This window comes from Drosophila pseudoobscura, chromosome 4, assembly GCF_009870125.1.
Source record: "Drosophila pseudoobscura strain MV-25-SWS-2005 chromosome 4, UCI_Dpse_MV25, whole genome shotgun sequence".
Classification (NCBI taxonomy): domain Eukaryota; kingdom Metazoa; phylum Arthropoda; class Insecta; order Diptera; family Drosophilidae; genus Drosophila; species Drosophila pseudoobscura.
Window position 1 is genome coordinate 14,705,772 of NC_046681.1, and position 17,583 is coordinate 14,723,354.

At 41.8% G+C, this 17,583-nt stretch overlaps 1 protein-coding gene across 1 annotated transcript; it reads right to left on the reverse strand.

Moving 5' to 3' along the window:
- Positions 1 to 6,341: 6,341 nt before the first annotated feature.
- On the reverse strand, positions 6,342 to 9,823 carry SoxN (SRY-box transcription factor soxNeuro). The gene is given in 1 exon segment (XM_001355772.4): positions 6,342 to 9,823. A coding segment is annotated over 1 exon segment (2,394 nt). The 5' UTR covers positions 8,846 to 9,823; the 3' UTR covers positions 6,342 to 6,451.
- Between the last annotated feature and the right edge of the window lie 7,760 nt (positions 9,824 to 17,583).

Consider the following 17,583-nt stretch of genomic DNA (forward strand, 5'->3'; position numbering starts at 1 on the left):
TGCATAAAAACTCATTAAGATAAGAGCTGCTGCCTGTCGGCAGCGGTGGTATCCCATCCCAACCCCCCACTGCTGCGTCCCCATCATTTTGTTCAAGTGCGCGAATCAACAAATGCGCCAAAGTGCAGCCCAGGACTCGGCATCCTTCTGAGCAGGAGAGGAATTGTTATGCTGCTGCTGCTCACTTGCCAGCCCTAAGAGCCACCCAAAACAGCCAGTGGAAAAAGTAGTGCCAGTACGAATAGCAGTGGAGGGTTGGGAGACTTACTAGCGACGGGATTGAGTTGGAGCCAGCAGCCAGGAGCAGCAGCTCCTCTCTCCTTCTCTCTATATACCTTTCTTCCTGAGTAATTAACTTGAGCAACGATGCTGCTGCTGCTGCTGCTGCTGCCTGCGATGACGACAATAAAACGTCAACTTAATTAAGTGACACAAGTGCTTCAGGTTGTTGCTGTTGTTGTTGTTGTTGTACCTACCTGCGCCTGTGCCTGTGCCTGGCTAAGTAATCACTGATTCATGCTTTTCATATAAATATATTAAATTTATCATAAATACTATCCTCTAAGGAAAATGTGCAATACAATGCCACGAATTTTCATAATGAATTATGATATTGCAGACTTTTTGTACTACTACAAATAAAATACATTACTTTTAGTTTTCTGTGAATTTAGTTATAGAATTTTGTTGAATTTTTAAGTGCTTTAATGCTGGTTTAGAAGACATAAAATATGTAAATCTCTTTGTAGCACATCACCGCATGGGAGAAACGTTACCCGTTCAAGAATTTTAATTTTTGAAAAAAGGATTTTGGAAAATTGTTGCTGAAAAGTGGAAGAGAGATAATTAAAATAAACTAAAGTAGGCAAATTCTTTCACAGCCCTTAGGCCCAAACATTTTCACTTACATTTCGCCGAGAGTGTAAATATTAAAATCAAAGTTTTTTCACTTACATTTTGAGATTAATGGGTAAATATTTGATCTAAATATATTTTATATTTGAACGAAATATATTTTATATTTCAATTAAATTTATATAATTAATTTTATATCGAAAACTATATACTTGAACTATCAAAAATATGAATTTAATTGTAAATCTTCTGTTTACAAATCACAAATATATTCTCTATTATTCTTTCTCAATATATCTCTTCGTTTCATACCTCTTTCTTAACATTTTATATCTTATTCATTTGATATTTATGTATAAATCATTGGAAATTCTCCAAATATTGAAGTGAAAGCAGAGCTTCAAACGAATGCGATACTTCCTACTTGTAAGCCATACCATATCAAATTCATTCCTTGTTATCTGCACCCTGTCCCTGCCCCTGTGTGCAGCCCGCATATCATACATATAGTAGTTACATGGGATCTCAGTTCCATCTGCATAACACTCTCTGAGACAGAGACCGATACCGATACCGATACCGATACGGAGAGACCGAGATACCGAGAGACCAAGTGCGAGTGAGCAACAGAGAGTCTATGCCTATGACTGTGGGATATCAATGACAAATCAGGGCGTGACAAATCGCCTAATTGCAAAGCAAACCGCCGCCGTAGCAGCAACGGCCTTGCCTGCCCTCGCCCCTCGCACAATTCCGTTTTCCCCCAAGCCTTCCCTTAGAGCGATAAAAATGCAAAATTATAATTAGACAGCGATTAGCCAATGGCTCCATGCGATTGCGCATTTTATGCAGGCGGTCTTCGTTCCCGTTCCCCCTCCAAGAACGCATTCGGTCTGTGATTGAATTACACTAAGCGAAAATGCGGGTGAGGAATACCAAGAATTGTCAGGGGCCTCCTCTAGGGAGGAAGTATTACGAAGATAAACTTGAACTTTAGCTGGACTCAGGGGACTGAGAGACTGAGCTCTGAGGTCTGAGGCCTGAGAGATCTTTGCCATGGATTAGAATTTGCGACTAGGAATTTTATTGGTGATTATGATAATATGCATTGTTATCTTTCGGGTCATATTGTTTTTGCCTTACGAGCAGAGAGCGAGAGGACTGTTTGTTTAGCCCTTTATTGCCCAAAAACGGGCGATAGCTGCATCCGTTCGAGGATTTGCGAGGCGTGGATTTTAGAGGTTCATTATCCATACAGCCTGCAGGTATGCCGATCCGATCCGATCCATGTCACCTTATCCAAAGCGAAGGTTGTTTTCTTTCGGGGTTTTCCCACTTTTCCGGTGCAGGTGCACTGCCATCCTCCTACTGTCAGGCTTAGCCCCGGAGGTCGGATCGGATCGGGTCTGCCGCCAGGCAGTCTGACAATTTGCATGTGCCCCGTGTGTGTGTGTGTGTGTGTCTTTGTGACTGTCAACCATGTCCGCTGTGCCCTTAAATGTACCATTTACCTGTGCCTATATCTGTACTGCTCTCTCTGCCTCGTAATTCATCGTCGTGGCTATCGATCAAATTCTTACGCATGCCACACACATCCATCAAATTTTGGAATCCAAAAAAAAGACATACCAGTCAAATGGTTACTGCTGTGGGGCCCCACAACTAATTGGATTTTTGTCAACTAATCCGATTTGTTGATGTACTCGCATCTAGGAAATGTACGAGTGAGCAGCTCCCTCCATCGTCTCAAGATTGGTTACAGTTTTAGGCTTATGAATCAACTCGATTTCGTGTTGCATGTCTCACTTGGTTAACCTACATTCCACACCACACCACACCACACAACACGGAAATGTGTCAAAATAGGGCCGGAGTACACAGACACACTCGAAATATACAGACAGACACTCGACAGACAGACAGTCCAACAGTAATGGCATTTGTTTGCTAACTTTTTGGCCATTGCAATGCATTGTTCAAAGTTTAATTAGTTGTTGGGCTTAATATTTCTATCTATGTATCTTTGCAGCCAACAATTGACTGAAGGCGAGAGTGTTTCGTGTGTGTTTCACATTTTAGTAGTAGAAAAGTTGCCAAAATAGTTAAAATCCCAAAATTTGTCTCGATCTTCAAGCCTTAAAATTAATCAAAACATTGCATAAAATTATAGTATCAACCGAATATAAAATAAACTATTATGGTTAATTAATGAACTTAGCCCAAAAAAAAAAAAACCCCCAACACAAAGCCACACAGAAAAACTCTCACGATACCATCGAACCGCTGACTCAGCTGCAGGCCCCACCAAAAAAAAAAAAAAAACAAAAAACAAATACAAAATCTTGTTAAACGCGTGATTAGCTCTTAATTTTAATGGCCAACGATACGAAACGATGTTGTCATTTGGGATTTGGTTTACTTTTCACGCTGATTGCAACAAATTGCCAGAGTAGTTAGAAAAATGGAAATTAAAACAGAAACAGCAGCCAAAACAATTTTTTAAGCTAATTAGAAGCTAAGCAAACACAGCTGTATGTCAGCAGAACGAAATATATCTATACATAAATCCAAATCAAATATCTGTCACCGTCACTCTTTTTTCTGACAATTTGCATGTGAAACGGAGTCTTGGAGTTAATGTAGATGTGTATCTCCAGCTACACAGTGCCACAGTGGGGTTCAAAATGACACTCAATGCTCGTAGGATTAATAAATTTCTGGTTTTTTATGCATGTATCTTGACAATCTCGCATTTCAACACTGCCTTAGGCAGGCCTCAAAATCAATGATAAGCAGTCACCAAAAATACATGAAAGTATCTGCAACAAATGCAAATCGAGTCTCGTTTTGACTAAATTTTATGTACCCAAAACTATTTTGTGCATAGACAAATGAGAGGCGAATTTAACAGCATTCAAAAAATATAAGAAATAAAGGGTATGTTCGGAAACCCAATCGATAGATACACTACCAGATTGAATTTATGGGAGCTAGATGATACAGTAAGAGCCCTCTGTCTACGGGCCTTCATAGAAAAGCTTTTTGGACTTGGTATCTCTTGGTATTGTATAATTTTTGGAATCCGTATCTTTTTAACTTTGTAACTGAATGAATATTATTTTTAATTCAGATAGTCCTAAAAAAATAAGTATAAAATGTACCGGATGGAAACTAAAATAAACTAAATCATATAGTGATGCGATTTTGAAATTTTGTTGTCAGTTTCCTTTAATATCATTCCCATGTAAACTACAGGAATAATCGTGAAATCTGAATAGTTCAGAGTGAAGCAGAAAGATACAGAGCCACACGTGTAAACAAATGGAAATATAGATCTATAAAAATTGCTATACAAACATCATTTAAAAATCATAATACCCTTCTTTAAAGAAAACAACAATTCGATGAAAGATTTTAATCATTGGCGGGGGCAAAAGGTTTAAACAGAGTCCAAGCAAAAAATAATTTAGATGGTAAATTTTATAATTAAAAATGGTATCCGCTAATTGATTGTAAAGCCCCAAAATAAAGGAGAGAAAATGAACGAAACAAAAAGATCTCAAATGCAGGGAGAAGGAGGTGGAAAAAATGGGAAAATATTTTAATTGGAATTCCGCACCAGCTTTCGTTTTGAGCTAAATTATTTACTGAAATTATAATAATCTGCAACAGAAACAGCAACAGCCGCATCGGTCGAATGACACCGATAAAAAAACATAAAAAAGAAAAACTGTAGTAAACTGTGTATAATATTTGCACATAATAAATAAATTGTGTTGTAGCCAAAATGTTGTTTGTTTTTTGCCCGTGCCCGTGCCCGTGCCTGAGCCCGCTCTGCTTTGGTTTGCTCTGAATTTGTAATTTTCATTAATAATACATATCATAATTTTTTACGAGGCCCAGATGTGTGTTGTGTGTTTGGACCAGGCCAGCATAAATTAGCCATATTAAGTGGATATTAAGGATGGCTATAGGCTGAGGGTCGAGTGATTGGACAATCTCCATATAGTTGTATATCCCTGTGCAATTGTGCTCTAACCTTGCCCCGAGAGAGAGAGAGTGCAGTGCGGTGCCGTGATTATGGGAATTAGTATCGGGCGGTGCGGTACAAAGCTACCGCTTCCGGTCACGAAAAAAATCCCCACAGCTAATCATTGACAAAATGCACTTTAGAATAAATATTGAAATGTCAGGCGTAGTTACGAGAAGATTAGATACCTGCAGATGACACGAACGATATCATATACATTGTGGATGATTGCTGGGAGTCGGACTACCACCCATAGAGAGGGATATATTTATGTATATATAGGCTTTTTCTCAGGAGTATATTATTTCAGGCATTTCGGTCTAATTTGTCAAGGCTTGTGCTAAATGGCTTTCATTAAACTTTATATTTATTTTGTCTTTCTGACAAAGCGTGAATTTTACTACTCGACAAACGACCATTGTCTAGAGAATTCCGAATCTGACGCAACCCCCCTCATAAATGCTCAAAACTGGATTATAAAAACCATCCAAAACCGAAACCGAAACCCAAACCGTAGCATTTCAACCTGCATATCGACATTTTGAGTGCAATATATGTGTTTGAAGTTTTAGTGTTTCCCGACGGCGTTTAGGCCAAATACCGAAATCATAAGTAAAAAAAGTAATAAATAAATGGGTTTTAATTTTTTTGTAAAGATTTTTCTTTTATTTGTTTTTTTGTGAATTTTTTGTTGGGTTTTTTGTTTTGTTTTTGTTATTATTTCCAGGTGCTTGGCAATGTTTGTTTGTTGCTTAATTTGTTGTCTCTGGGTCTTGTTGTTGCCTAGCTGCACGTTGTTGCACGTTTCTTGCTTTTCTTTTACTAAATTTTCTTTAGGTTTTCTCTAACAGTAGATTTTTGTCTTCATTTTCATTTCTTTTTTTTAATAATAATAATAATTTTGTTGTTGGTTTTATTACAATTATAATTATGTTTGTCTCGTGTCTTGTATTTTTCTTGTAAGCATAATTAATAATTAAATTGTTTATATAATAGATAATAATTATAATTACTTAATGCATAAGAGAATTTATAAAATAGAATGTGTTTGTTTTTTTGACATTATTTTCTTTGAAATATTTTCATTTTCCTCTTTTTTTGTTTGTGTATAGGTTTTTCCTTTCTTTATTTTTAGTTTTTATTAAATCTTCTTCTGGGTCTTCTTCCGTTCTGTGATTTTCCTGCAAAACGCACACATTTAATGTTTTCTAAGAAAGTTTTTTTTTGTACAGAAAGAAAAGGTTTAACTCAAAAATATTTGTGGAAAGATTTCTCTGCGTCTTTTTTGAGTAATTTGCAACAATTTATTTGTATCACACAATTGTCGTCGGGCGGTCTTGAAAGCGAAAGAAAAACCCGATTCGAGAACAGAAGGGAAATGGAATGCCGTGTCATGGAATGTAGAATCTTCCTATTGTAGGGGGATACAACAGTGCGTATGCTTCATTTTAATTACTATTCTTTAAATTCTAATCATTTATTTATATATTTCCTTGGAATTTTCTCCTTAAAACTAAAGCTAAAATGTGTTTTTGTGTGTGTGTTTTAGTTAATATTTTCAATAATTTACAATGTGGAGATATCCAAGAGCCCGGCGGCACTGGCAACAACTGCCGCCTCATGCCCAGGATGATGATAGTGATGGTAGAGCTGATGCTGCTGCTGCTGCTGATAATGCTGCTGCTGCTGCTGATGTTGCTGCTGTTGCTGCTGCTGTTGCTGCTGCTGGTAGTGGAGATGCTGATGATGGTGCTGCTGCTCCTCCAGATGTTGCTGCTGTTGGTGCATGTCCAGCATGCTGGCGGCCGTGAAAACATTGGAAGCAGACGAACCGGCAACGGCTGCCGCCACAGAAGCAGCCACTGCGGCCGCTGCTGACGAGGAGGTGGAGGAGGATGATACCGAACCCGACACCGATCCGGATCCAGAAATGGAAACGGAGGAGCCGGAGCCAGAACCAGAGGCAGGGACAGAGACAGAGGCAGAGGATAGCTGATAGGCGGCGGCAGCAATGGCAGCGGCCGCCAAGGCGGGTGAATGCGCGGCCGCATGGCCACTAGAATGCGCCGAGGAGCGGCCACCCGACGACCCAGAACCGGACGCAGTGGGACTGGGCCGTCCGTTCAGCAACTGTTGATGCTGCTGCTGTTGCTGCTGCTGCTGTTGTGCCGCCGACGGCATATAGACACTCGACAGCGGCAGCGGTGGCGGCGAAACGCTCACAGTTGAGGCTGCTGCTCCATAGGCGCTGGCCATTTCTCACATATGTGCCAGCGGCGCCATCGCTCGCAGGGATTGCTGGTGCAGGTGTTGTTGCTGTTGTTGCTGTTGCTGCTGCTGGTGCTGCTGGTGTTGTTGCTGGACCTGTTGGTGCACTTGATGCACCTGGTGCTGGTGCATCGCCGCGTGCTGCTGCTGCAGATCGGGCGAGTCAGTCTGGTAGTGCAGCAGATGACGCTGCTCGTCCGGCAGATGGTACATGTTCATCAGATGATTCAGCTCCCCTCCGGCGCCGGCCGCCGCTGCTGCTGCTGCTGCTGCCGCTGCTGATGTGGCGGACACGTACTCCCGCTTCATGATGTGATTGTTGTTGTTGTTATTGTTGTTGTTGAGCGCTATGGCACTGGGACTGGGGGACACCGGCTCCGACTTGATACTCGAATCGCTGGGACTATGGCTCTGGCAGGACACTTGACCGCCGCCGCCGCCTCCTCCGCCATAGGGCTGTGGCGAGGCGGGTTGCTGTTGGAGACTGCTCGATCCGTACGGGGACGGGGAGCCCGGCTGCTGGAGGCTGCCTCCGTATGGCGAGGTCTGGCCACCCGACACCGTGCCGTACATCGCATAGCCGTTGTTGTACATGTGGCCCATGTCGTACCGCTGGGCGTAGTGCTGGCCCATGTACGAGTTCTGGTAGGCAGCCGCTCCGGCGGGATCCGCATGCATCATGTAACCGTTGGGCATATACCCGTTGGGGGCATTCATCTGGTACATGTCCTGGCGGGCCTGTTGGGCCGTTGCCGCCGCCGCCGCTGCTGCGGCCGCCGCCGATGGTACCGACTGGTTCTGCGATTGACTCTGGACGCGGGTGGGCGTGACTGGGTCGCCGGCTCCCCCTGGTCCCCCCACCGTCTGACCGGGCATCAGGCCACCCATCGGGTACTTCTCCTTGGTCTTGGTCAGAGTTTTGGTCTTGCGACGTGGACGATACTTATAGTCCGGATGTTCCTTCATGTGCACCGCTCGCAGGCGCTTCGCCTCGTCGATGAACGGCCGCTTCTCGGCCTCGGAGAGGTCCTTCCATTGGGCTCCCAGCCGCTTCGAAATCTCCGAGTTGTGCATCTTTGGATTGTCGGAGGCCATCTTCCGGCGCTGGCCACGTGACCACACCATAAAGGCATTCATCGGCCGCTTCACACGATCCGCGTGCGCCTGATTCTTGTTGGCCGTGGCGCTGTTGTTGTTGTTGTTGTTGTTACTGCCACCACCGGTCATGCTGCTCAAAGCGGATCCGGCGGCCATGTGTGTGGGATGCTGCTGCTGCTGGGAATGCTGCTGCTGCTGCTGCTGGTGGCTCACGGGCGAGGTCATGTGATGGCTACCAATGCTGCTCTGGGTGGGACTCAGTTCGCTGGAGCTGTGCAGCGGAGAACTCTGCTGCTGCTGTTGTTGTTGTTGCTGTTGCCCCACCTGCGTCCCGTTGAGGGTATTGGCCATGCTGGTCTGCAGCGAGCTGAGGGGACTCTGGCTGGCCGCAATATGGGCGCTCATGTGGTGGTGGTGATGGTGGTTATGGTGACTCAGCTGCGAGTGGGTGAGATGCGACTGGCCGAGGTTCATTAGAGGCGCCAGCGCCGAGTAGGGCGAGGCGGCATGGCCGTGCAGAGCGGCACTGGTGTGATGCGGCGGCATTGTGGCATGCAGCAGGCTGCCCTTCATATCCGATTCCATGGTCAGCATGTTGTTAGAGGGGAATGTATTTCGATCGATCCGCTTTGCTTAGAGTCTCTTTTGGTCCTAGGTCGGGATGCTGCTAATCATCCGCGTTGAAGTTGTAGATACTAGATACTTTTACTATGCTCCGTTACTTGGTTGTTTCTTTCTATGTAGTAGATATCCAGCAAATACTCGTACGTTTTGTTTTTAGGATTTTTTGAACATTTTCTTGGAAACCATGTTGCACTTGTGTTACTATATATTTGGTTAGTATCTTTTTCTAAAGTGTTTTTCTTGCATAACAAATTTTTGCGAATATATCTTTGTATTTCTAAGATATTTTCTTCTTTATTTTTGGCAGCCGACACTTTTCGCTCTCTTTTTCCCTTTGGAGCGTTTCGAATGGCGTTTCTTTTTGTTTTCTTTCGTTTCCACAGTCACAAATTTCTATTTATTTTTTCTATTTGGTTTTCGATCTCTCGCTCGAATAAAAAACACTTGAAATTCGTTTGTTAAAAACCGTCGCGGAACGGAACTGAATGTGTGTGTGTTTGTGTGTGCCGCCTCAAAATTTTGTAGCTTTCGTAAGGCGAATTTTGTTGTTATTTTCGCGGTGTCCAGGAAAAAATACCTCCACACTATGCGGAATTGAGCACCTTTCTGTTTCTCCGTCAAAAGTGGACGGCGTCGAAACCTGTTCGAGGTGCGTTCTACGTTGATTTCGGGCCACACGTTTTTTTTTGTATTTTTTTGGGCCTGAATAATGTTGCTGAGATGACGAGGCACGAACAACTGCTGGCCGGGCCCCGACGAGGAGGCGGTAACGAGCCGAAACGAAAACGAGAAACCGAAACGAAGCGGGGCTCAAAGCTGCCGTGTACTATCGTATCGTACGTACTGTATCGTGTCGTGTCGTTGCCGTGAGTTGCGTGCGCGCGTGTGCTGACGACAGCGAATACGAGAGTTGAATGAGAGACTGAATGTCGCTGGTGGCTCGAGCAAGCGGCTGCCGCCGTCGAGACAGGGTGGCTGCTAAAAACGGGTCTCTGCATCTGTGTATTGTGTGCATGTGTGTCGGCATGTGCAAACCAGTTAAGTGGAGACAGGCCGGCCACCACGGCAGCCGGAGCGAGACAACCATAGTGTTTCGTATGGCACGACTGCTAATAAATCAAATAAACGCATTTCTTCTCCGTCTCTCTCTCGGCTCTCGGGCTCTTGGCTCTCGTGCTGCCTGTGTTCCGTGTGTGTGTGTTTGCATGTGTGCGGGGCTGCAGCTGTATGCCTGGGTTGGATTTTGCGCAGCCTGACACACCAATCAACGACGCGTGCGAGTGGCTCAGCCATATATAATGCCATCTCACTCTCTACAGCTCTATATCGATCCGTGTTGCGCCTTCAGCTGTGGCTGCTCAGGCCGTGTGTTGCCATAAAAATGTCGTCGTCTTCCGCTGTGTATCTGCGGGTTTATGGCAAGCGCTGTTGCCGCACTTCACGCTCGCTTCAAACTCTAGAGGAATTTCGCTATAGCCCCCCTTTACCCCCTCCCACCCAATGAACAAAGTTCGCTCATATAAATTTTAGCTTTAAATATGGCCGACAGAAAAGTCCCTGTCCCGGGTACAGAGAATGAGGAGCCCGGGGCCGCAGTGTTTGCGGCGTGTTTGCCGTTAGAGCGCGTCTCACGCGCATAGTTTTTTCATCTTATACATACATATATATATTTTTTGGGGCTTTTGGTTTTTTGCCTGTCTATACAAATACTTATAGTACATACATACATACATATATATGTATACTTACATGGATATGTACACATGTATTTTTTTCATTCTTTTCCAGGATCTTCTGCAGTAGTTCTTCTTATTAACCTAATGGGTTTTCGTCAAGGTAGCAGCTAAATAAATGTATAGGCAGGCAGGATGGATGGAAAAAAGAAATGTATTAAGCGAGTGCTGTGCTGCAAGTGCATTGCAGTAACTACTAGATACAAATGTATCTATGTATCTCTGGCATGTGCCGCTTGTGTGTGTGTCTTTGATGCGGTCTGGCATCCTCGCATATCTATCACATGAGCAAAAAAGGTCTTGCCATTGTCTTAACCCGTCGTCACCCTCCGCCGCATGCCCCTTCCTCTCTTTCTCGTCCACAGGTGTTTCATTCAACCTTCCTCCTCCACGTCGTCGATTAATGCATATTCTGGTAGTAGAGTACCTTTCTTTCTGTTTCTGTTTCTGTTGCTGCTGCTGTTTCCGTTATCCGCCTCCCACCCCTTGGTTGGGGTTGGGGGCTCATGAGTAACTTTTGGTTTTCGTTTTTGTTCAGTTTTCATTAGCGCAAAGTGATTGGATTCCAGTTCTGGTGTTTTCACAGTATCCCATACCGCACTACTCACTGGTTTTTAAAGGTTTCGAGAATCACAATAGCACTAGAGCACACAGCCATCGATATGGCTAACAGATTGATTGCTCATTTCACTTGAGGATAACAGAAAAAAAGAGTCAACCTTAAAGTATGTCACATTGAAATACAATTTAAATACTAATTTGGCAAGAAATTCCATTTGATTTATATATAAATCTATGTATAAAATCGCATATTTATATCAAAATTGAATACATATACTTAAAATTAAAATGATGTTTTGTTTATGTTTTAAATATTGCAAGTTGAAAATAATACAACAATTAATGAAGGGTATAATGGCGTTCGGTTACTTTAATTAAAATTTAAATATCTGTAAGTTAAACTTTCCTTTCTTATACAAATTGAGCCCCTTTTTGCCTCATCGCCCACAAGTTTGCCTTTAGAAAATTATTCACGAATCGATTTCTCGTCGTTTCCCGCATCGTCATCTCGCACAAACACTTGAAGCGAGCTACTAACCCATAAAACAGTGTACTCATATATACATATACATAAGCATATTTACATACATGTACCAAACAGCAGAATAAGTCAATATGTGAATGTGGGGCTCGTCTGCTTAATGAATTTATGGCCAATTGCAAATCATTTGACAATGAACGAAAAACACACAACAAGGAACAATAATACAGCCAGAAGCAGCAGCAGCAGCAACAGCATCAAACAATGCAAAAACCTGCCCCAAAAACTGACCTACAACAAAAATTGGGCAACAGCAACAACAATAGCAAATCTTAACCACAAAAACTTGGCCAAAGAAAAGGAAAAAGTCAAAGTCGATGCCTGATGCTGATGGCATTGTGCATACAATATAATGCCAAATACAAACACACACACAAACAACGAAAAAAAATAAAATACAATTCTTGTTTCATTATCAATGTACTTGTTCCTGTTTTTATTGTTGGTGTTTTTCGTATTATAATGGAATTTTAAAGGCAGGGGAGTACTGACTGTTGCTCTCTCTTCAGAAAGCCATTCCGTTTGCCATTCATTTGAAAATGGGAAAAAAATAAACCAAAAAAACTGAACCGAAAACTGAACCAGACGCAGAAGCAGACCCAGACTCGAGACTCAGACTCGGGATTCAGATTCAGATTCAGACTCAGAGACGAGTAGACACTCAGACGGCTTTTGTTGTTGGTCTGGCTTTAGTAGTATTTGTTTGTGTTTTATGTTTGACGTTTGAGCGTGCTGGGCGCGTGTGAATGAAAAGGAAGCTCACTCACTCACGAATACACTCACAGACATTCACATAGTACAACCATTGCCATAGAGTCATAGAGAGCCATATAGCCATACAAAAAACAAAGTCAAGGTCATTGTAAAGAGTTTTAATTGTTCATACACAAAAAAACCACTCACACGCACACACACACACACCCAACAATGGGCGGGAGAGCATTACACAAACAAACATTCGTACATAATAAAAGAAATAAAAACGCAACAGCAACAATGGACAATGGCAAAAAAGGCAACCAGCAGCAGCAGCAACCAGAGGAGAAGCAGCAGCAGCCCCGTGCCGACAACAAACACTTCCCACTTCCACTTCCACCATTTCCACTTCCACAATAAAAGACAGAATTGGCAAGTCAACAAGTCGAACCTCAAACAACAACAACAAAAATTTGAACAATCCGCATGATATCTGCATATAGTACGGGTAGTGGTAGTAGTAGTGGGTCCCTCTATCAGAGATCATCTATCTATCATTTAAATGTTTTTCTGAAGAAATACTCGTACTTAAATGGTATTCTATTTGAAGACAGGTATATCTTGAATACATCAAGTTGTATCTTCTTATTCTGAATATTTTATGCTTACGTTTAATTTCTAAAATTACTCAAACTGTTTACTCGCACTAGCTTAAAGATAAATAGCTCTTAGAAAACAGTTGTTTTAAAGACAAAGAAATATCAAAAAAGATATTTTATTATTTCACCACTACATTTGGATTTTTGAATTTTACTTTAAGGAGTGCAAACGTAAAACAACTTAAATAACTAAGATCACTTCAAAGTTACTGAAAATAGTTATTTTATAGAGCTTTTGCTGAAACAAAGCCCACTGCCCTTATAATTTTAGGAGATATAAATAATACGGATAATAATGCGATAAATGAATATATAATTAAATTATTAAGTAGATCTCTGTATATATTAGGTTTTTATTGAAGTTGATGTATGTTGATATGTATATCCTTCTGTGGAATAGCAGACTTTCTCAAAGGATGTGTTTGGATGTTTTTTACTTCATTCCACAGAATCTATAGCAGTCTATCTTCACTTTTTGCAATTTTAATACAAAGTAATAAAGATTATATGTAGAGCCGATTCATATTGAGTTTACCATGCTCTCTACTTATTTATTTTGCCTATTATTTTTGCATAAAGCCTTAAAGATAATCTATTTCTAATGCCAGGAAAATGATTTCTATAACTGAATTTTAGGAACTATATTTTTTAGAGAATCTGCTATAAATTTATTGGTCAGATTATAGATTTTTTAATCGATATTTCAGACCCAAAATCAAAGTAATATTTGGTTAAATTCATTTCTTTTGTTGCATACTTATTTTCCTGCCAACTTTTAGGCCAGACTTTCACTCACTTCCGTTGTGTGCGTGTGTGTGTTGACTCTAAGCTCAAATCTCAAACGGTCCCTAAATGTTTTGCTCTTGCAACTTTTGCCGGCAACTGTTTTACGAGTTTATCCGTTTAACAACGCCCAAAAAACAAGCAAACAAAAAAGGGAAAAATCTGCAAACACTCTGAGGCTGCAGAGAGCACAGAACAGAGCAGAAAGCCAGGTCGAGAACAAAAAAGTGCAGAAAAAATTACGTATACGACCCGTCTCGACACTTGTAGACGAACCCACACACACGCAGCCAGGAGAGACAGACAGTGTGAGAGAGAGAGAGAGAGAGCGAAGGAGAGATGGCTATACAGACACAGACACAGACGCTATTCAGACTTATTCATTTTACACATTCATTTCCTCATTCAATTCGCAATTGTATACGAAATTTCAATTGTTTGTTGAATGTATTATGTGCGTTTTGCTGTATGCTGTGTGGCTTCTGCCAGGGAACGTACTCTCTCTCGTACTACATACTACTGTGGTGGCCCTCTTGCCACATGATGTTGATGTTGATGGTGATGATGATGATGATGATGACGTTGTTGAAAATTGCATTCCATGGCAAAGTTCAGTTTAGTTTCAGTCGACGAGCGTGTGTGTGGCAACAGGTTGCTTCTGTCTAGCTTTTGAAATTTTTGCCACAAGGGAGACAAAGAACAAATGGATCTGGTGGATAGGGCGGATAGGGTGAGTGTGAGTGCCGCCGCTACTAGTTCTCTACACATATACATATATATGGGTATGTGTATCCTGATTGCATGATGATGATAAGCGCGAAGTTGTGGCCATTGAAATTGTGAACGTGTTGATGAGTATAGCCATTCATTCATTCATTCACTCATTCAGTCAGTCAGCCAGGCAGTCATTCACTTGCCTTGATTGTTGAGGCTCTCCCTATTCTATTCTGGCTGAAAGTGAAAGTCGGTTCGAGGTCGGTTTGTATGCCCTGTATGGGTTGGTTGGAACAATCAAATGGCATTAGTTTTTGGGCTCTGAACTTGATGCAGGACCCGAACAATAGTGAGCGAGAGAGGAAGGTCCTCTTATCGATTTTATGTGGTCAGGGCGAGACAGAAAGAACCAGACTCAGAGAGAGAGAGACAGAGACGGGGCGGCTGCCTGCCCCACATTCATATTGCCATAGGGACGACACGACGACGACGATGCCCCAAAAGAGTTGAAAAGTGAAAGATGCAAATAATAGCCAAGCGAATGCTCTCTCGCTCTCTCCTTCGCTCTCTTGCCTTCTGTCTCTTTCTATAGGTCTCTCTCTCTGTCTCTGTCTCTGTCACACGCCCTTACAATAAAGGAGTCTCCAAACGCAGACGGGGCGTGTTTCTCACAGCCAACAAGCAGGCGAACAAAGAGCTAAAGATATTATATCTTATTGTTATTCTGTATTATTTTTGTGTCATTGAACTTATTTTGCCATGAAAGAAAAACGTGAGTAAGGCCGCCGCCGACTGAATATGAATGGCAGGGAATGGGCAGGGAGGGAATGTGGAGGGTGGGGAGTGGAAGGAAGAATCATTATCAATCAGAAGAATGCAATTGTTTTTTGGTTGTTACATTTTGTTTTTTTTTTCTGCCACTTGTATTTTACTTTCCTGAATGGTTATGGTTATTGAGCCACAACAATGGAACCTAACTGTGCCACAGATCCCGATTCCTGCCCCGTTAAAAGCAGACGCAATGGCAGACACAACTTTTGGGGTGGGAGGCAGAAGGCGGGGAGATTTCTCGATTAGGGAATTGATTTTCCATTTGTGAAAGACTTAAAGCTGAGTCCCTCAGAAGGGTATAAATTACCAGAAATTTGTGGATTTAATGCTGATTGTTTCGGTTTAGGCTTTTGAAAGGATTTGTTGTAGCAAAAGTACTTGATTTAACATCAGTGATAATGAGCATTGGTTAATGTTGAATATTTATTACGAATTCTGGCAGGTAGAAATCTCATCTTTGGTTAAATTTATGCATGATTCTATCAACTGGTTGCGTCCTATGGAATGGCTATGCAAGTATTATGGACTATTGATATTGATATCTCAAATTAATTACTCAACTTTTAATCTAACCTTCTACAATTGAATTATTGTTTTATATGAGTATTATAGTACAATTAATATTTCATTATTATTATTTGAAATAAATACTATTAAAATTTAGTCGTTCCCGAAAGTATTACTTGAAGCTTATTATATTTATTTTATTTCTTATTCGAGCGCATGATACTTGCCACATAGATATGCTGTACACATATGTGGATTTTCATCAGAACAAAATCGAATTGGATTTGCTTCATATTATCGCTGAATTTAGTGTTTTTCTGTGGTTCTATAGTGGAATTTCTTTTCTTTAAAGCAGCCACTCACATAGTACCCTCAGACCACTCACATTATAATTGAATGCATCCCAAGATCCCGTCACTCTTAGTCAGCAAGAGGTACATATGTACTTATACTTATAACGTGCGCCTTCAGCTGCCACCGCAACTGCTCATTTAATAAAACTAATCAGCGAGTCAACAACTTGTACAGTGGCTGTGTGACAGACAGTAGAAAAAATAAAAGACATACAAAATGTGATATAAAACTGTAGTAAGATGGAAAATGAAAATCGCTCTGACAATCGCCATATTGCCCATTTAGATGGCCGGGCGGGCGGATACAACCAATTGAGTGAGACGATGACGGACTGGCAAAGTTCTTTGTTCATCTGGGACTGGTACTGGGACTCGGGCGTAATTTATCGCATCATTATCAACCTCATGGATGTCGCTAGGTCCTATTGGCGGTTCCGCACAAATTGCAGCCATTTAATTCAATTTAAATAAATTTAAAATGTGATCAACTATAGTTGAGAGCATCTCTGGATATTACTCCTCTCTTATTTCCTCTCTCATGTGGTCTGCTTTTGATTGTCGCAATTGGAAGAAAGTATATGCTTGTATATGAGGTGCAAGCGGGTGATCGAAGAAGCTTTTCGAGGGTGTGAATCATTGTGAATATTCACGCCCCAAAATTAGACAGAAGAGTCTTACTGGGAGAATCATTGAACAGACACTCAGTAGACTCTGCTACTAATGCTGATCAAAAATATGCTATAATATAAATAATTAAATAGAATAAAATAGAGTGTAAAACTCAAATTATAATTACCAAAATATATAAAATAAATGTAAAGTAAATGTATCGCGGGGATGTACATAGAATAAAATATAAATAAATTAACTCGTAAATGCGTAATGGGTTCGTATGTGTCTTCCCAATAGCTGTGATAAACCCCGTAACCCATCGATTCGCCATTCTGCGATTCAAACTTACATTCAACTCCTTGACAAGATCCTTTCTCCTGGAACAAAGTCCGGTTAAACAGCCAAGTGACAAATCGGTGACTTTCAAGACACACACCCAACTCCAGAGTGAAGCCGGACCGGTGTCTGTTGAGGGTCTGTTAAGTTGTTTGGCTCTGCTGCCTTGTCGAAAGCGTCGAAACTTCTTCTTGGGCCAAACTGGTAGGCAAACACAACAGGCCACGCCATCCAAGTAGGACCGGGATCTAGCGCTTCGCTTCGGGCGTGAATAAATGAAGTTTGCAAATTGCACCACGCCTGACCACCACCGAAAAAGCTATAGCTATAGGCAGTAGGCAGTATCGGGTCCAGTGGTAGTCGCAGTTGCACTGCAATCCAC